Source organism: Coregonus clupeaformis, chromosome 21 (assembly GCF_020615455.1).
Source record: "Coregonus clupeaformis isolate EN_2021a chromosome 21, ASM2061545v1, whole genome shotgun sequence".
NCBI classification, from domain to species: domain Eukaryota; kingdom Metazoa; phylum Chordata; class Actinopteri; order Salmoniformes; family Salmonidae; genus Coregonus; species Coregonus clupeaformis.
In genome coordinates, this window is record NC_059212.1 from 18,034,546 (window position 1) to 18,052,987 (window position 18,442).

General features: G+C 44.4%; 1 protein-coding gene across 3 annotated transcripts; it reads right to left on the minus strand.

Annotated features, from left to right (window-relative positions):
- Positions 1-848: 848 nt before the first annotated feature.
- Positions 849-17,963, minus strand: zcchc2 (zinc finger, CCHC domain containing 2). 3 transcript variants are annotated; one of them, XM_045206230.1, is made up of 13 exons: positions 16,894-17,963; positions 13,573-13,687; positions 12,977-13,044; positions 6,571-6,642; positions 5,986-6,086; positions 5,262-5,377; positions 4,554-4,637; positions 4,313-4,367; positions 4,108-4,219; positions 3,792-3,927; positions 3,581-3,688; positions 1,972-3,363; positions 849-1,617 (listed from the first exon to the last, which is right to left on the minus strand). In XM_045206230.1, the coding sequence occupies exons 1-13, from the start codon at positions 17,683-17,685 to the stop codon at positions 1,568-1,570; spliced, it is 3,201 nt and encodes a 1,066-aa protein (XP_045062165.1). In that variant the 5' UTR covers positions 17,686-17,963; the 3' UTR covers positions 849-1,567. The 3 variants fall into 3 exon arrangements, with proteins under 3 accessions (XP_045062165.1, XP_045062166.1, XP_045062164.1); XM_045206231.1 differs by having other exon boundaries at positions 5,298-5,377; positions 12,977-13,047; XM_045206229.1 differs by having other exon boundaries at positions 12,977-13,047.
- Positions 17,964-18,442: the final 479 nt, after the last annotated feature.

The following is an 18,442-nucleotide window of genomic DNA, read 5'->3' on the forward strand; positions in this document are numbered from 1 at the left end:
CACAGAGTTCAAGTAACAGACACATCAACATCAACTGTTCAGAGGGGACTGTGTGAATCAGGCCTTCATGGTCGAATTGCTGCAAAGAAACCACTACCAAAGGACACCAATAAGAAGAAACTTGCTTAGTCCCAAGAAACATGAGCAATGGACATTAAACCGGTGGAAATGTGTCCTTTGATCTGTAGTCCAAATTTGAGATTTTTGGTTCCAACTGCTGTGTCTTTGTGAGAAACTGTGGGTGAACGGATGATCTTTGCATGTGTATTACCCACCATAAAGCATGGAGGAGGTGGTGTTATGGTGTAGGGGTGCTTTGCTGGTGACACTGTCTGTGATTTATTTAGAATTCAAGGCACACTTAACCAGCAGGGCTACCACAGCATTCTGCAGTGATACGCCATCCTATCTGGTTTGGGCTTAGTGGGACTATCATTTGTTTTTCAACAGGACAATGACCCAACACACCTGCAGGCTGTGTTAGGGATATTTGACCAAGAAGTAGAGTGATGGAGTGCTGCATCAGATGACCTGGCCTCCACAATCCCCCGACCTCAACCCAATTGAGATGGTTTGTGATGAGTCGGGCCGCAGAGTGAAGGAAAAGCAGCCAACAAGTGCTCAGCATATGTGGGAACTCCTTCAAGACTGTTGGAAAAGCATTCCAGGTGAAGCTGGTTGAGAGAATGCCAAGAGGTGGCTATTTGAAGAATCTGAAATATAAAATATATTTTGATTTGTTTAACACTTTTTTAGTTACTATGATTCCATGTGTTATTTCATAGTTTTGATGTCTTCACTTTTATTCTACAATGTAGAAAATAGTAAAAATAAAGAAAAACCCTTGAATGAGTAGGTGTTCTAAAACTTTTGACCGGTAGTGCATTTTGTTCTCAAATAAATAAATAAAATGAAAATTAGCTGGTAGGTTTAACTACTAGCTGCTTTGAAACCGTATCTTGCCTTTGAACACCTGTGAGATAATACAAAAAAGTATGAAACTGTACGCACTCATTACTGTTTGTCGCTCTGGATAAGAGCGTCTGCTAAATGACTAAATTGTAAAACCCTCTCCATCTTTTCTCTGTGAGGCACTGACAGGGAGAACAGAGACTTGAAAACATAAAATGCTTTAAGTGATATAGGCTCCTTAGTCTAACGTATAATGACTTGAACCAAAGGCAGATTCTGGAAGAATTGAAATGTACTAAAAAGACCTGCATTGAAATTTGAATAGAAAAACCTTCACTCAATCCATTAATCCTTATTAAATGTAAGTTTACCACCACACCATTTAAAGACGCGGTTTTCTTTCTTTAAAGTAAGAGACTAGTCTGGAAACGTGAGCCTGTCTCGTACTTGTCTCCAGTGCAAAATACCACCGTCCTCTGAAAAGTCTGAGAATTATACAGGATTCCATCCTTTGCTGAGAAACAAGTCAGGATATTTGCAAGGTAATAAAATTGGTGAAAACCTCAACCCTTGAAAACAATGTGTTTCTGGAATCTTTACTGTAGTAAGTGAGATAAACAAAGCATTGTCTTGGTCCCCTCTCATGTCAGTCAGTTTAGTCTGCTTCAAAGGAGTGGGGGCCCGTGTACTTCAGCCGAAAGCCACCTGAAACACACACGCGCACACACACAGAGGAGTGCGTCAGTGTTGCGTGCCAAACCAGTCAACAAGTAACCTAAAGAAATGTGATGTCCATAGTCTATGCTAGTCTTTCAGATTCAGAGTCAGTCCTACCAAAATATGTTTTAACACTTGGCCTGGGTGTTTAATAGAGCTCTTTAGCTCATTCAGACAATCCAGCTTCGGACATAAAAATGTTGGGACAGTGAAAAAAACAGGTTACCAAATAAAGCTTTGCCTTCCTACGCTGAAACTAAGGAAGAGGAATCCCTTATTTTCTCTGCTCTCACTGTACGAGACTTCACCTTCTCTCTCTGCCACTAGCCTGGCCAGTATTACCTTGCTGCCCAGCATCCATGGAGGGTTGTTTGCAGTCCTGGGCATAATGCCCGCTTAGCCCACAGTTATAGCAAGAGACATTGGCACTGCTCTTCTTCATGCCCGTGCCCAGTCTCAGTCCCACCGAGGAGAACATGGGCGTGTAGAAGCGGTTGAAGGGAGCAGCTGCCATCTGCTGCAGGTTGTATCCAGGCTGGGTGGCCAGCATGTGGTCAGAGTGGGAGTGGGTGGTGTGGAGCAGTGGTCCACTGTTGTATTGCGGTGGTGTAAAGGTGGGGTTGGCCGTGTGAGGTGGAGGGGGGTAGAAGGGTAGCTGGGTGGTGCCGTTGCTCTGGCGTTGGACCTGGCTGCGGTGGCTGGGGTATCCAGTGCTGCACATGGACGGGAGGTGGAAGAGAGGGAAGTGGGTGGCGCTGAAGACCTGGTGCCCCAGCTGGGAAGGGAAGTAGAAGTTGGGGTTGGGGGCAGCAGAGTGGCTACTACCACAGCTGCCACGGCAACCGCAGGTGTTGCAGCTCATCTGCTGTTGCTGTGGAGGGTGGGCCTTTTGCTGGGGCTGCGGCTTTTGCTGGGTCTGCCCTGCTGCCACCCCAGAGCTGCTGCAGGAAGAGGTGCCATCTCCCTGGGCCGTGCTGTGGGTGAGGGTCAGGGCTGGGCTGGCAACGGTGCCGGGGGTGTGAGTGGGGACGGCTGGGGGCAGAGTGGCCTGAACCTGTCTGATGGCAGCTGGGGTGACAGTGGCCCCTGAGGAGGGTGTCACGGTGGTAGGGGTGGGTAGGCTGGTGGGCGCAGCCAGGGCTTGGGGCCCGGTGCTAGAGTCAGGGAGAGAGGCTGTTAGGGGTAGGGTGGCGGTGGAGGCTGGGTCAGTGCTGGTGTATGCTGGCATCAGGGGGGACATGTGGAAGGTCAGGGGGATGACACTGATGGCGCTAATGGGGGGCTGGTGCTGGGGGTTAGTGCTTCTACTCTCTGGGCTGGTGGGGGTCCTATAATGCTGGGGCATGGGGTGAATGCTGAAGCTTGCATTGGTTGGCTGAGGTGAGCTCAGGGAGGCAGACACAGACACATGCCTCTGTCTCTCAGGGTCTCCCAGGGGAGCTTGGCTTGAGATGGACTCCTGAGGAACCATGGGGGTGGTCCCAGTCAGTGCCCCCTCTGCTGGTGAACCGTTCCCCGGCTGTGGAGGGACTGTGACCATCCCGTCTGGCATGGTTGGCCCATTCTGGACCGTCATTGGTAGAGGATGTACACTCAGGGGACTGCCAGTGTACGATGGCTCTTCCTTGTGGGGGACAGGGACTATAGGGGGTACAGTAGCTACAACCTCCCCCCTGCTGTGATCACTCGCCCTCTTCTCCTGGACAGAGTGGTCTGAGTAACTCTCAGCAGTGTCTGGGGGGGAGAGAGAAGCTATCATTAAAAGACATCTTGAGGTTGAACAGCACTAAAGACTCAGACGTCATGGGCCGGTTTCCCAGACCCAGTTAAGTTCTTGTCCTTGACTAAATGGAGAATCTCCATTGAAAGTGCTATTTAGACTAGGTTTAATCCCCATGAGTTCCCAACAGGAAAGAGAGGGGGACAGACAGGGTTTAGAGGGGCCACTCACCTCTCTCGTCCTCCAGGTCCTCCAGGCTCTCATGTGCCTCGTGCTGGGAACTGGAGGGAGTACTGGAGCTATTGGACCACGTGTCTCCATACCTGTCCTGGACCGGCTCTACAGTGGTAAAGGAATGCACAACATACATGTTGTTATAATGTTCATTGTTAAGTTGGAAAACAAATAGGATAGGCTATTGCCACACCCACTGGTTACTTACTCTTACTGACACCCTGTCTGGTCATGTGTGTTGACTGTGGTCTGATAATGTAGCCTTTAGCCCCCTCACTTCTCCTTCCATCAAGTCTTCTTCTACTCATCCTTTCTGGAGTGAAAGCCCATTTCTCATCTGCGTTCTGAAGAGAGAGGAGGTCATTTAACACCCTAAACAGATGCAAAGGAGTATTATTGAATCAAACAAAAAATAACAAATGCCAGTCAGCAGTATACAGCACTTTGACAGTCCTCCACCGCCACCCTACCAGTATCTCTAGTGGCCAGGCCAGGGAGAGAAAGGGGAGGCCAGTGTGACTGACCTGATGTGGGTCTGGCCTACAGGACAGGATGCCTGGTTCCCTCCTCCTCTCCACCACTCCGTTGTGCTCTGAGTGAACAGCAGGCCTCTGGCTGCTCTTTGTCAGCAGTGTGCTGTAAATAGAAGGGAGGGATCCTCTTAGTATAACCCATCAGTGCATCAGCCACAAGGTCACATGTCTTGGACTGAACAGATAGTGCTCTTACCTCTGTGCTAGGCTCTTGCTGCTGCACGTCGTCTGATGCCCTAGGGGGTGAGCCCCTATGTCAGGGTGAGGAGGATGACGAGAGAGAAGTACTAGTGAACTTCAACTACCGGCAACAAATATCTGTCTGTATGAAATAGCCATTTACACACACTGTGTCATTTCAACCCCACATAGAATGACAGACAGGCAGAGTAATGGTTTATTTAGCATAAAGACAATAGAAACAATAGCACACACACCTTGGTCCTGACTGGATGGCTCGGTGCAGTCTTCTTTAAAGTGCTCGGGTGCCTTCCAGGTCTTTCCTGGAGGTACTGTATTATCTGGGTAGGAGAGCCCGGATGGTGAGATATTAGGGAATGGGCGACAAGAGACCTCCAGCCTACATAACATTACAGCTTTTCCACGGCCCTAACCAAAAAAGTAAATATTGGTTTATGAATTTCTGTGGTCAATTTGATGCAGCTGTGTGAAACCAACCAGCAATGTATTCCCTTGAATGGTCAGAGGTGGGAGGAAACATTGTCAATAATTATTTCAGTAAGTCAATTGATAATGGCTGGGGTTGAATGTGGTAAAACAGCCTCCTGGCCCTGCAGCTATGCTGAGAGCTGTTCACTGTGAAGCTGGGTTTATTTATCTTAGCTTGCCACCAAGCAGTGTGTGTTTTATTTCTGGAGGATTTACCTGTCCTCTGGGAGCACTATTGAAACTGGGCTCAGGGCGTTGTTATCAAAGGCCGTGAAAAATATGGAGAGGATGACTGAGAAGTCATTAATTGTTATGATTAGTCATGTGGAACTGACCACATCAATCCACATACAAATTATTATAGAAGAGAGAGGGGTAATTGTGCTCTGAGTTCCTAGGTATCCCTAATAAATCAGGTGGATGGTTCATGTAGACATGCATTCCTGTACAGGTCAGTGGAGCATATGATATCTCACCTCCCTGAAGGCTGAGCCAGGGGCACAGACACTTACAGTGGCTGCAGTGGGGGAGGAGGAACCTGCAGACCTCTCCTCTCTGCCTGAAGGCTGCTGGGGCTGACAGAAGCATCTCCCTGTCACAGTGGAGAGAGATGAGGGGGAGTTAAAGATATAAATTATACAGCGGGAAAGAGAAAGAGAGAAGGTGACTTGGAAATTGTAATGTCATGTGTCAGATCACTGGTTGTATACTAGTACATCAAATAGCAAGGTACGGTTATGGTACACTTCGAGTGGGAAGTCACAAAGTGCTGGTGGGGCTTGAATGGGAGTGGAAGAGAGGGAGTGGAAAAAGTGATCCCATCCATATCTGTAAAGGATGGCCAGCGAATCCCTCTGGTAATGACATCATCACCATTGTCCTAGATATCAATGCCTAGGTTCTATGGTTCTGACATATGTGAAGCCTGAGGTTCTTCACCATAACCATAACTGACAACACTGGAGCTTATGGCAGCGTTGGTAACAATAACTAGAGGGTAGTCTACTCTACTTTCTCCACAATATTGAGGCTTGAGAGTAAAGAAAGATGTAAAAAAGTTAACAGGAAAGTGCTTGACCTTCAAGTATATACTGTATATATTTAATTGATTTTTTTATTGACATGATAAAAACTATTGATATTTCCCATCATGCTTTGTGCTGCTCTGAGCTGAATGATCAAACAAAGAGCGAAACTCACTGTAGCGTCCTCTCCAGGTCCCTGGGCTCATACTGGTCTCCCTGGGCCAGTAACCTCACCAGTCCCTTCTCAAAGGGCTCAGTGGACCTCTCACATGGAAGCTGTATGGGGTTCAGGGAATCATATGAGCGGTTATCATAGACATACATATATTCATACAACATTTAGGGGTATACATTAAGCTAGATGAAGAAATACATTTGAATACAGTATGTCACAGTATTAGCATTAGTCCTATCAGCATTCAGTGACTAGAAAACACATGAAAACATTTGGAAAGTAAACCCTGCATCTGGGTTGACCTTTATAAGACAACATCTAGAGCCTCCTGTAGCTCAATTGGTAGAGCATGGCGCTTGCAACGCCAGGGTTGTGGGTTCGATTCCCACGGGGGGCCAGTAGAAAAATGTATGCACTCACTAACTGTAAGTCGCTCTGGATAAGAGCGTCTGCTAAATGACTAAAATGTAAATGTAAAATGTAGAGACCTCTCCGTACAGATAGTGACTTAATTTCACCTGACATTAAATCCAGTATATTCTAGGCCTATAATCTATTGATGGGAATATGTGTTTTTCATTGTACCTTGGAAAGGAAGTCGTCCAGCTCATGGTGAGTCTTGGTCACTGTGGTCCATGTTGAGTCAGACCACTGGACCTAGAAGATGGGAGGAGAGGGAGACGACATCACATCATAAGTATGCTTTACCAAACACACATCAGATACATCGCTTTCGACAGCATGATGCAATAGAGTACCACAGTATGAGTCATAATACCCATAAAACCTAGCGGTCAAACAGGGAAATGGCTCCAATCGTTTCTCCACCATTCATTTTTCCCATTGTGTATTTTAGAAACACTTAAAGTAATGGCCGTGTTTCGTCTAGGCTTACCCTGGAGTGACGTTTTGATAACCGTGTAAATCTCTCTAGGACAAGGTGACTTTTTTTCAGCTCGATCTACTCTCAGATTCGAAAATGCTAATTAGCATCAAAGTAGACATCATGCAAAACTACAAATTCCTGCAAGCTCCTGCACGTAATCTCTAGCTGACACCTTTGCTAACAGGTATTGTGTCAATTTAAAAACAGCTATTTCACAGCCTGGCAGTCTCTACTCTACCCTGTTCATAAAAAAAAAAAAAAAGAAAAAAAAAAAAAACATTTTACCTTTATTTAACTAGGCAAGTCAGTTAAGAACAAATTCTTATTTACAATGACGGCCTTCACCGGCCAAACCCATCACAGAGTAACAATATTTTCGGTGATGGAAAATATATTTCACAGCGGTTTAGATGGTACAATGATTCCCTACACTATACTTGATTGTTTGAATTTTAGCAACCAGGAAATTGCGGAGCGATTTCTGCAAAGTGCATCTTTAAAATGTGATTATTATTATTTTTCGCCCCAGGGCAAAATGTGTATAATTACAGGTAATTAGTTATAAATAAAAAAAAGACGAGGGCCTCTAAAATGTTTTGGTGCTCCCGGACCCCCCTAGCAAACTTTGCCACCGCTGCTGAAAAATATTATAGGGGAAACAGTGCAAATGGCTGAGAGGAGTCCCAAATGGCACCCTATTCCATCTTCATCTTGATCCCTGATCTGACAAAGGTGAATGCAAAGGCACTCATCAGCTTTAAATGTGATATCACAAATCTGTTGCTCTTTGTCAAGTTCAAATTACAACTTAACAAGCCAGAACAAAGCAAGTAATGGTTATGGGAGTAATTTACTCCCTGATAGAGGAGTGTACAGGGAGTACAGGGGATTGAGGAATGCTTGGGCAACATCCTCAGCCGACGAGTAAATTATCAAAAATTATTCATTTTACACAGGGTGTAGATGTGTTTGTCTACATCTCGTAAACTGCTTTCAACACTTGAGCAGCTTCCAGTCTTAGCCTCTGAATACTAATGTCTGATTTGTAGGCCCAGTTCAAGCTGGTCACAGGAAGTAGTGCTTGTCTAGTACAGTGCCTTGCAAAAGTATTCATCCCCTTGGCGTTTTTCCTATTTTGTTGCATTACAACCTGTAATTTAAATTGATTTTTATTTGGATTTCATGTAATGGACATACACAAAATAGTCCAAATTGGTGAAGTGGAATGAAAAAAATAACTTGTTTCAAAAAATTCTAAAAAATAAATAACAGAAAAGTGGTGCGTGCATATGTATACACCCCCTTTGCTATGAAGCCCCTAAATAAGATCTGGTGCAACCAATTACCTTCAGAAGTCACATAATTAGTTAAATAAAGTCCACCTGTGTGCAATCTAAGTGTCACATCATCTGTCACATGATCTCAGTATATATACACACACCTGTTCTGAAAGGCCCCAGTCTGCAACACCACTAAGCAAGGGGCACCATAAAGACCAAGGGGCTCTCCAAACAGGTCAGGGACAAAGTTGTGGAGAAGTACAGATCAGGGTTGGGTTATAAAAAAATATCAGAAACTTTTAACATCCCACAGAGCACCATTAAATCCATTATAAAAAAATTGAAAGAATATGGCACCACAACAAACCTGCCAAGAGAGGGCCGCCCACCAAAACTCACGGACCAGGCAAGGAGGGCATTAATCAGAGAGGCAACAAAGACACCAAAGATAACCCTGAAGGAGCTGCAATGCTCCATAGCGGAGATTGGAGTATCTGTCCATAGGACCACTTTAAGCCGTACACTCCACAGAGCTGGGCTTTACGGAAGAATGGCCAGAAAAAAGCCATTCCTTAAAGAAAAAAATAAGCAAACACGTTTGGTGTTCGCCAAAAGGCATGTGGGAGACTCCCCAAACATATGGAAGAAGGTACTCTAGTCAGATGAGACTAAAATTGAGCTTTTTGGCCATCAAGGAAAACGCTATGTCTGGCGCAAACCCAACACCTCTCATCACCTGAGAACACCATCCCCACAGTGAAGCATGGTGGTGGCAACATCATGCTGTGGGGATGTTTTTCCATCGGCAGGGACTGGGAAACTGGTCAGAATTGAAGGAATGATGGATGGCGCTAAATACAGGGAAATTCTTGAGGGAAACCTGTTTCAGTCTTCCAGAGATTTGAGACTGGGATGGAGGTTCACCTTCAAGCAGGACGATGACCCTAAGCATACTGCTAAAGGAACACTCGAGTGGTTTAAGGGGAAACATATAAATGTATTGGAATGGCCTAGTCAAAGCCCAGACCCTCAATCCAATTGAGAATCTGTGGTATGACTTAAAGATTGCTGTACACCAGCGGAACCCATCCAACTTGAAGGAGCTGGACCAGTTTTGCCTTGAAGAATGGGCAAAATCCCAGTGGCTAGATGTGCAAAGCTTATAGAGACATACCCCAAGAGACTTGCAGCTGTAATTTCTGCAAAACGTGGCTCTACAAAGTATTGACTTTGGGGGGTTGAATAGTTATGCATGCTCAAATTCCCTGTTTTTATGTCTTATTTCTTGTTTGTTTCACCCCAAAAAATATTTAGCATCTTCAAAGTGGTAGGCATGTTGTGTAAATGAAATGATACAACCCCCCCAAAAAAAAAAATCCATTTTAATTTTGCCTTGGGGGGGTGGGGGGTGAATACTTTTGCAAGCCACTGTATGTCTGGTCTTCACAAAAGGAGAGATAAGGAAAACAGTGAGCTCACAAACCGGTGATGAATGAGTGTTTTAAACCCAGTAAGTCCTCTCTGATCAGGGCGACAAGACAACCAACCCTTTTATTATTCAGTTTAGAACAAATAAGTAACCTAGGATGTAATTACTATCGCCTTGGTAGAAACGTGAATAACACTGAATGAATGTGAAACAATTCAGCCAGTAAATAGCCTAAGCCTAGGCTTCCTCTCACAGCATTGTTTTACACCAAACTCTGTAGAGTTCAGCACAGGCCTGCCTTAGTTGTACAGGCTACTCTTAGCTGTGTTGTTATCCACAACAGGCCTAGAGTAGACAGAGTGCCTCCTGTGCTGAAGATGATGTTCTCTTCTCTTTAACATATTAATACCCCCACTCATATACCATGCCCAGCAGAGCAGATGGCACTGCCCAGCAAGCCACCCCTCTCTCTCTCTCACTCTCGTTCGTTTGTTTGTTTGTTTGTAGCACTGGCTGGTAACATTTTATCACTGTCCCCCTCCACATTTCAGCCAAGAATGTGCCAGTTGATTTCTAACACAGGTTGTACAGTGCCTCTTAACTGCTATATTATTGCATCCTTTTCAAGTAGGCTATAAGACAGTAGGGTTCAATAACATATTAAACCCTTCTACTTCTCTACCACCCAAAAAAACTGGAAAGTGAGGTTCTATCTATGCCCTGTTGGACACAAACCTCTCGACTGAGAGATCTCTCTCCCATAGACCAAGGGAAATCCTCTATAGATGGGCTAGATGATGACGGTATTGGGTCAAGGCCTAGACGTTCATATCAGTGACACACACACCTCCACACAGTCACACTAGTGTGCACACTCAGGACCACGGTCTCTGTAGAGCAGACTAAGCAAAAAAATAAACTTCCCTTTTTCAGGACCTTGTCTTTCAAATATAATTCGTAAAAATTCAAATAACTTCACAGATCTTCATTGTAAAGGGTTTAAACACTGTTTCCCATGCTTGTTCAATTAACCATTATCAATTAATGAACATGCACCTGTGGAACGGTCGTTAAGACACTAACAGCTTACAGACGGTAGGCAATTAAGGTCACAGATATGAAAACTTAGGACACTAAAATTGGCCTTTCTACTGACTCTGAAAAACACCAAAAGAAAGATGCCCAGGGTCCCTGCTCATCTGCGTGAACATGCCTTAGGCATGCTGCAAGGAGGCATGAGGACTACAGATATGGACAGGGCAATAAATTGCAATGTCCGTACTGTGAGACGCCTAAGACAGCGCTACAGGGAGACAGGACGGACAGCTGATCGTCCACGCAGTGGCAGACCACGTGTAACAACAACTGCACAGGATCGGTACATCCGAACATCACAGGTACAGGTACAGGATGGCAACAACAACTGCCCGAGTTACACCAGGAACGCACAATCCTTCCATCAGTGCTCAGACTGTCCGCAATAGGCTGAGAGAGGCTGGACTGAGGGCTTGTAGCCCTGTTGTAAGGCAGGTCCTCACCAGACATCACCGGCAACAACGTCGCCTATGGGTACAAACCCACCATCGCTGGACCTGACAGGACTGGCAAAAAGTGCTCTTCACTGATGAGTTGCGGTTTTGTCTCACCAGGGGTGATGGTCGGATTCGCGTTTATCTTCGAAGGAATGAGCGTTACACCGAGGCCTGTACTCTGGAGCGGGATCGATTTGGAGGTGGAGGGTCCGTCATGGTCTGGGGCGGTGTGTCACAGCATCATCTGACTGAGCTTGTTGTCATTGCAGGCAATCTCAACGCTGTGCGTTACAGGAAAAACATCCTCCTCCCTCATGTGGTACCCTTCCTGCAGGCTCATCCTGACATAACCCTCCAGCATGACAATGCCACCAGCCATACTGCTCGTTCTGTGCGTGATTTCCTGCAAGACAGGAATGTCAGTGTTCTGCCATGGCCAGCGAAGAGCCCGGATCTCAATCCCATTGAGCACGTCTGGGACCTGTAGGATCGGAGGGTGAGGGCTAGGGCCATTCTCCCCAGAAATGTCTGGGAACTTGCAGGTGCCTTGGTGGAAGAGTGGGGTAACATCTCACAGCAAGAACTGGCAAATCTGGTGCAGTCCATGAGGAGGAGATGCACTGCAGTACTTAATGCAGCTGGTGGCCACACCAGATACTGACTGTTACTTTTGATTTTGACCCCCCCTTTGTTCAGGGACACATTATTCAATTTCTGTTAGTCACATGTCTGTGGAACTTGTTCAATTTACGTCTCAGTTGTTGAATCTTGTTATGTACAAATATTTACACGTTAAGTTTGCTGAAAATAAACGCAGTTGACAGTGAGAGGATGTTTCTTTTTTTGCTGAGTTTATATCTTGAAAACTTGATTGGTGACATGCAACATTTTTTGGGACCATGTCAACAATGGACTAATGAAACAAATACCAAAATATAGTTTTTGTGTGGACTATTCCTTTAACTGGTGTTATTCAGAAGTCTCCTCAATATAGCCTATTTTGCTATCCACATAACGCAGATCTGATTTTAACCGTTTAGTGTTAGAATGTGTTGGTAGTTTGGTCTAACTACTCAACAAGCTACATGACTAGTCCACAGATAAGGACAACCTTGGTCAGATATATTAGTCTATTTTGTTACTACTACGGCTGTCTGATCGAAGGCAGTCAAGATGACCCCTCTCATGATCTCAGTGTTGTAAAATATTGGAGCTAACCTCAAGTCCTTCAACCCTCTAGTCTAAATTGAAGACTTTACGTTTTTATAGGCTGATATGATGCCGCCGCAGGCTTGTAAAAACAGTCACGGCAGATGTTTTGAAGTCGCAAACGATCTAGGACATATTTCCACCAGATTGTGTTCTCATGCAACGGAGGACAGCATGTGAATAGGGGGGCGCAATCCTTCCTGCTGTCCTATTTAGCCTGGCTCTCTATGTCTTGCTCTCCTCCTCCCCCTCACCGACTCCTCAGCACAGTCCTGCCTGTCACAATGATGCCTGGCCATACAGCACTGACTGTTGATTAAGGGCCAGGCAAAGTCTTAGATCTCTGCCTGTCCAGATGTTGTAAGAGAACATTGCATGATTTACAGAGAAAAAATTATACCAAAAAATATACAATATTGCATGAACAATCTGAAGCTCAGGACAAACGTTTTGTCAGTGCCATCATCTGAATGGGAGGGAGCACGAAGTAATCTGGTGGCCCACGATATATAGGCCTAATACAAATAAAGTATACCTAGATCCTTCAGGGGGTATGCCTCAAAATGTATGAGAAATAAAATACACAGGAATATCAGAATAAACAATACAAAAAATAACATACCAAGGCACAGAGTCCAAACATGAACATACATACCTCAATACTGTATTCACTGTTTACTCGGTTCCAAGATATCCTCTTTAGCACAATCTTGTCAATGTGAACTGCTGCAGGAAGAAAGAAGACCAGGGTTATTTTTTTGAGCAATTCATTGCAGGACATTAGCTTTGAAAATGAAAATAGTTTCCTTAGCCTCATGGCAAAATGTGTAGAATAGCATGAGTTAGCTATAAAACAGCAACTATTTTAACCTGAGCTTCAGATTGTTTATGCAATATTTTATGCCCCATGGCAAAAATGTGTAGAATTGCAGGAGATTTGCTTTAAAACAGGAACATTTTGCACATTTTTCTCTTTGCCCCATGGCAGAATGTGTAGAATTGCAGGAAGTTAACTGTTTTCCAAAAACCTGCAGTACGCCACTGTGTTCATCTCAATGTAATTTTGATTACTGTTAAAAATACAGATAATTTAAAATATATCCTGTCTATTGTATCATATCTGACCATTTGTTTGGGTCTCTTGTTTCACCTCAAATGCACTAGGCTCAAATACATCTTGTTTTGAACAATCCTCTCAACATGGGAATGAGAGACCTCAGAGGACACAATGACAAACAGGATTGAGACTACCTTCTCTCTGGGATGATCTCCGGTTGGGGAGCTGATTGGGAATACAGCAGGCCGACTGACCCATGTCAGTGCTCCTGGGGCTGAGGTCCTCCCTTCGAAGGGCATGCTGCTTCTGCTGCAACCAGGAAAGTGAAGAGATGGATGGTTTAGTATGTAATTGTGCTTTCTCCCCCAATCAAGTTTCAAGTTTTAATGTCACATGCACAAATACAGTGAAATACCTTTCAATCATAGTCCCACCAAACAACTGCCCCCTTACAGCACTGAACAACTGGAACCAATACTAATTTTATTCTCTCCGCATGCTTTGAGAAATACTTTTTTTTCTTCTTATTTTCAGTTTAATTTCTATTCATAAGTCAGCTCCATATGGATTAGAAATACTGCCAATCCACAGGAATGTGTAGGCAAACTAACTGTCTGAATGAGACAAGTCTTTATGCTGAGAGCCAGCCAAGACGGCATTACAGAATGCCCCTTTAAGAGAGCAGTCAGACAGACAGATGAGCAAGAGGATGTCTGTCTCATTAAAACTCTTGGCTTTTTCACTGGATGAGAGAAAGAGAGGGAGGGTGAGAGAAAGAGAGATAGGGAGAGAAAGAGGTTTCTCCAACACAATGCAAAGTTAGATCACAATGCAATCATAAACAAGAATGCCGGGTGTTCGCATTCCTATAGGCTAGCTAGCTGCTGTGGACAAGATGACAGAAGACACAGTAGCCATGGCCAGCATGTCTGCTAAAGCCAGATAAGCTCTCTCTCTATTCTCCTGGTGCACAGGGGGCAATTCCATGGTAACGGAATTACACTGAAATCAGATTTTTCACTTTAAAATGTATACCAAACAAACACCATTGATTTCAAAGTTTAACAAACCATACAACTACGTTTAACCATTTCCACTGAACATTTTACAAAAACACATTTACAGAAAGAACTGTGCAGATACAAAGTTCGGTAACAGAATAAAACTGGGATAGTTTACCGTAATTCTGTTACCAAAATTTTTATCTGCACAGTTCTTTCTGTAAATGTGTTTTTGTAAAATGTCCAGTGGAAATGGTTAAAAGTAGTCCTTGTGCATAGAGTTGTATGGTTTAAAATCAAATGGTGTTTGTTTGGTATACATTTTAAAGTGAAAAATCTGATGAAGAGTGATCAGATGAATTGCAAAGTCCCTCTTTGCCATGAAAATGAACTTAATCCCAAAAGAATAACATTTCCACTGCATTTCATCCCTGCCACATGTCAGTGATTCTCTCGTTAACACAGGTGAGAGTGTTGATGAGGACAAGGCTGGAGATCACTCTGTCATGCTGATTGAGTTAGAATAACAGACTGGAAGCTTTAAAAGGAGGGTGGTGCTTGAAATCATTGTTCTTCCTCTGTTAACCATGGTTACTTGCAAGGAAACACGTGCCGTCATCATTGCCTTGCACAAAAAGGGCTTCACAGGCAAGGATATTGCTGCTAGTAAGATTGCACCTAAATCAACCATTTATCGGATCATCAAGCACTTTAAGGAGAGGTTCAATTGTTGTGAAGAAGGCGTCAGGGCGCCCAAGAAAGTCCAGCAAGCGCCAGGACTGTCTCCTAAAGTTGATTCAGCTGCGGGATCGGGGCACCACCAGCGCAGAGCTTGCTCAGGAATGGCAGCAGGCAGGTGTGTGTGCATCTGCACGTACAGTGAGGCGAAGACTTTTGGAGGATGGCCTGGTGTCAAGAACGGCAGCAAAGAAGCCACTCTCCAGGAAAAACATCAGGGACAGACTGATATTCTGCAAAAGGTACAGGGATTGGACTGCTGAGGACTGGGGTAAAGTCATTTTCTCTGATGAATCCCCTGTCCGATTGTTTGGGGCATCTGGAAAACACCTTGTCCGGAAAAGACAAGGTGAGCGCTACCATCAGTCCTGTGTCATGCCAACAGTAAAGCATCCTGAGACCATTTATCTGTAGGGTTGCTTCTCAGCCAAGGGAGTGGCTCACTCACAATTTTGCCTAAGAACACAGCCATGAATAAAGAATGGTACCAACACATCCTCCGAGAGCAACTTCTCCCAACCATCCAAGAACAGTTTGGTGATGACCAATGCCTTTTCCAGCATGATGGAGCACCTTGCCATAAGGCAAAAGTGATAACTAAGTGGCTCTGGGAACAAAACATCAACATTTTGGGTCCATGGCCAGGAAACTCCCCAGACCTTAATCCCATTGAGAACTTGTGGTCAATCCTCAAGAGGCGGGTGGACAAACAAAAACCCACAAATTCTGACAAACTCCAAGCATTGATTATGCAAGAATGGCTGCCATCAGTCAGGATGTGACCCAGAAGTTAATCCGCCAGGGCGGATTGCAGAGGTCATGAAAAAGAAGGGTCAACACTGCAAATATTGACTCTTTGCATAAACTTAATGTAATTGTCAATAAAAGCCTTTGACACTTATGGAATGCTTGTAATTATACTTCAGTATACCATAGTAACATCTGACAAAAATATCTCATAACACCGAAGCAGCGAACTTTGTGAAGACCAATACTTGTGTCATTCTCAAAACGTTTGACCACGACTGTAGTCATATGGCCATGCATTCAAGACTGTTCTTGGAAATGAAACAGTGCTTTGAATTACTACTTGGCATGAAATGTTTGAACCTCTTTACTTACCCCACAAGCCTATTCACAGTACATGCTATTACAGTCTATTCCTACATCAATTATTTGGCCCCACTTTAGCAGAAATAAATTGCTACATTGTGCCATCTAAACTAAGATGACTGAAATGGAGAATAGTTGATTCTATATAGACTTTGATTAAAAAGTAATCTGTTCATTCCTATGGCTAAGGTGGCCAGTAATATTTTAGAAAAAGGGGTGGTCTTTGTTTTATAATACATATAGTTAATTATTGTCAAAGTAACTGTCCAGAAAGTTTTATTGGGGCCCCCGGAGGGTGCATCTCAATAGTCCAGTAGTGAATTCACTGGCTTTCTTCTCGTTTCCTCACCTGTAATGATCTAATGACATTGGATAGTAAATGTGGTGGAAGCCAATCAGAGGAGTTAGATCCTTTCACCTGCCCAGTTCAATCAAGTCTGTGACAATAAGGAGTGGGTAGCTAAGGAGGTAAACTAAGGAGAGGAGGTAAGATGAGGAAGCCACCTTAAATTCACTTCAGTCAATCACGGGAATCCGCCCTAACCCCGAGACTATCAACTCTAATCACAAGACAAGAAAGCCCTTCCTCCCGCGGTCCCAAATACTACGAGTTTGTTTACAATGGCGGTCACTATAAACATGCCACTGTCAAGTGGTGTTTACCTGGACACTCGTGCGTTTGTGGCTATCCATTATCTCCTCTATGGCCCGTTCCACATTGTCCAACTGGTGTCTGACAGTATCCCTCTGGTAAAAAGGGAACGCAGGGTGCAGCGAGGCCATGGAGAAAAGCAGCGCCAAGTGCTCCAAGGAACCCGACTCTGCCTCCAGTGGAGTCGCGCTGGGATGCACCACACTTCCAGAATCCATTCCAACCTCGCAAGGGCAATGTTGATCAGGTACATTCTGAGTGTTCGCACCACGTGGAGATAATGGAACGCCATGATAAGTATTTAAGTACAGCGCTGGATCTATATTTCTCAAAGCACGATACAGTGTGTCCGCACATTCTCTGTTTCCAGATCGCAAAAGTGACAGGTAGACAAGTAGTTTGGAACGCACAACAGGGTCGGCAACGTCCTTAAGGAGGGCCAAATCGGTTTGACAGTTTGCCGTTATCTCAAAGTCCCGGAGGACGTGGACATCTTTCCGTGCAAGGTCCTCAAGACAGGATCCCAAAAAGCGAATCTCAAGTGGTTGACACATATGAAGTAGTCCGTACATAAACTCTATCCGCTTTGCTGGGCTGAGGTGCAAGCCGAACCACTCAAACACAGCCTTCTTGTCAATTTGCGACAGGCGATATGACTCCCTCGTTGAACGTTTGAACCGGTGGCTCACGCCACAGTATGGAACCGAATCAATACTGTAACTGTTGCAATCGGTATTTTCCTGCTCGTCTTCGACGGTATGGTCTCCTTCTGCTATTCGAATGGGCAGCTTCATTTTCAGCATGATCAACTCTCCGGCAGGACTTGTTAGCGATGATCAATTCATTCAAATGTATCGGAACTTTACACCATACTCGTTCAGTTCACATCCGTACACTGCAGCGGAGTTGATTTTATGTGATATTCGACGGAAATTACTGAGATTATAGCTAGCTCAGTAACTCATTTTCAAGACTATTCTGCCAGCAGCACAAACGATTACGTCAATTTGTATGGTAATAAATCCTCCAAATTAAAGGCCCGTATTTCTAAACATTGCAATGTGGATCATTATACTGAACAAAAATATACACGCAACAATTTCAAATATTTTGCTGAGTTACAGTTCATATAAGGAAATCAGTCAATTGAAATAAATTCATTAGGCCCTATTCTATGGATTTCACATGACTGAGCAGGGGCACAGCCATGGGTGGGAATGGGACTTCTTCTTCGATGAGGTTTAATGGCGGTTGGCATCCAATTTGATGCATTACCGCCACCTACTAGACTGGAGTACAACTCCCTTATATTTTGCTTGGAAAATAAAATAAATACCCTACCATCTAACACTGCACTCACAAATTCAAAAATAGTATTAATAATTAACACCACCCTACTCCACTATTTAAATATACTCATTCCTACCTCATGCCCTCAACCTGAAATGATGGAACATTACCACTTAACACTCCCCGTTACTCTTCTGATGTCAAGTCTCGCACACCCAAATACCTCTCTGCAGTTGCCACCACAACCTCAATTTTCTTAGACTTACGCTC

Bases quoted from the DNA above. Each gene is read 5' to 3' on its own strand.
- zcchc2 (XM_045206229.1), bottom strand. From the start codon at position 17,685: ATGCTGAAAATGAAGCTGCCCATTCGAATAGCAGAAGGAGACCATACC. The intron at 3,928-4,107 runs GTCAGTCACACT...CTCTCTCTTCAG, and splicing joins GTAGGCCAGACCCACATCAG to AACGCAGATGAGAAATGGGC. The intron at 3,364-3,580 runs GTGAGTGGCCCC...TCTCCCCCCCAG, and splicing joins GGACCTGGAGGACGAGAGAG to ACACTGCTGAGAGTTACTCA.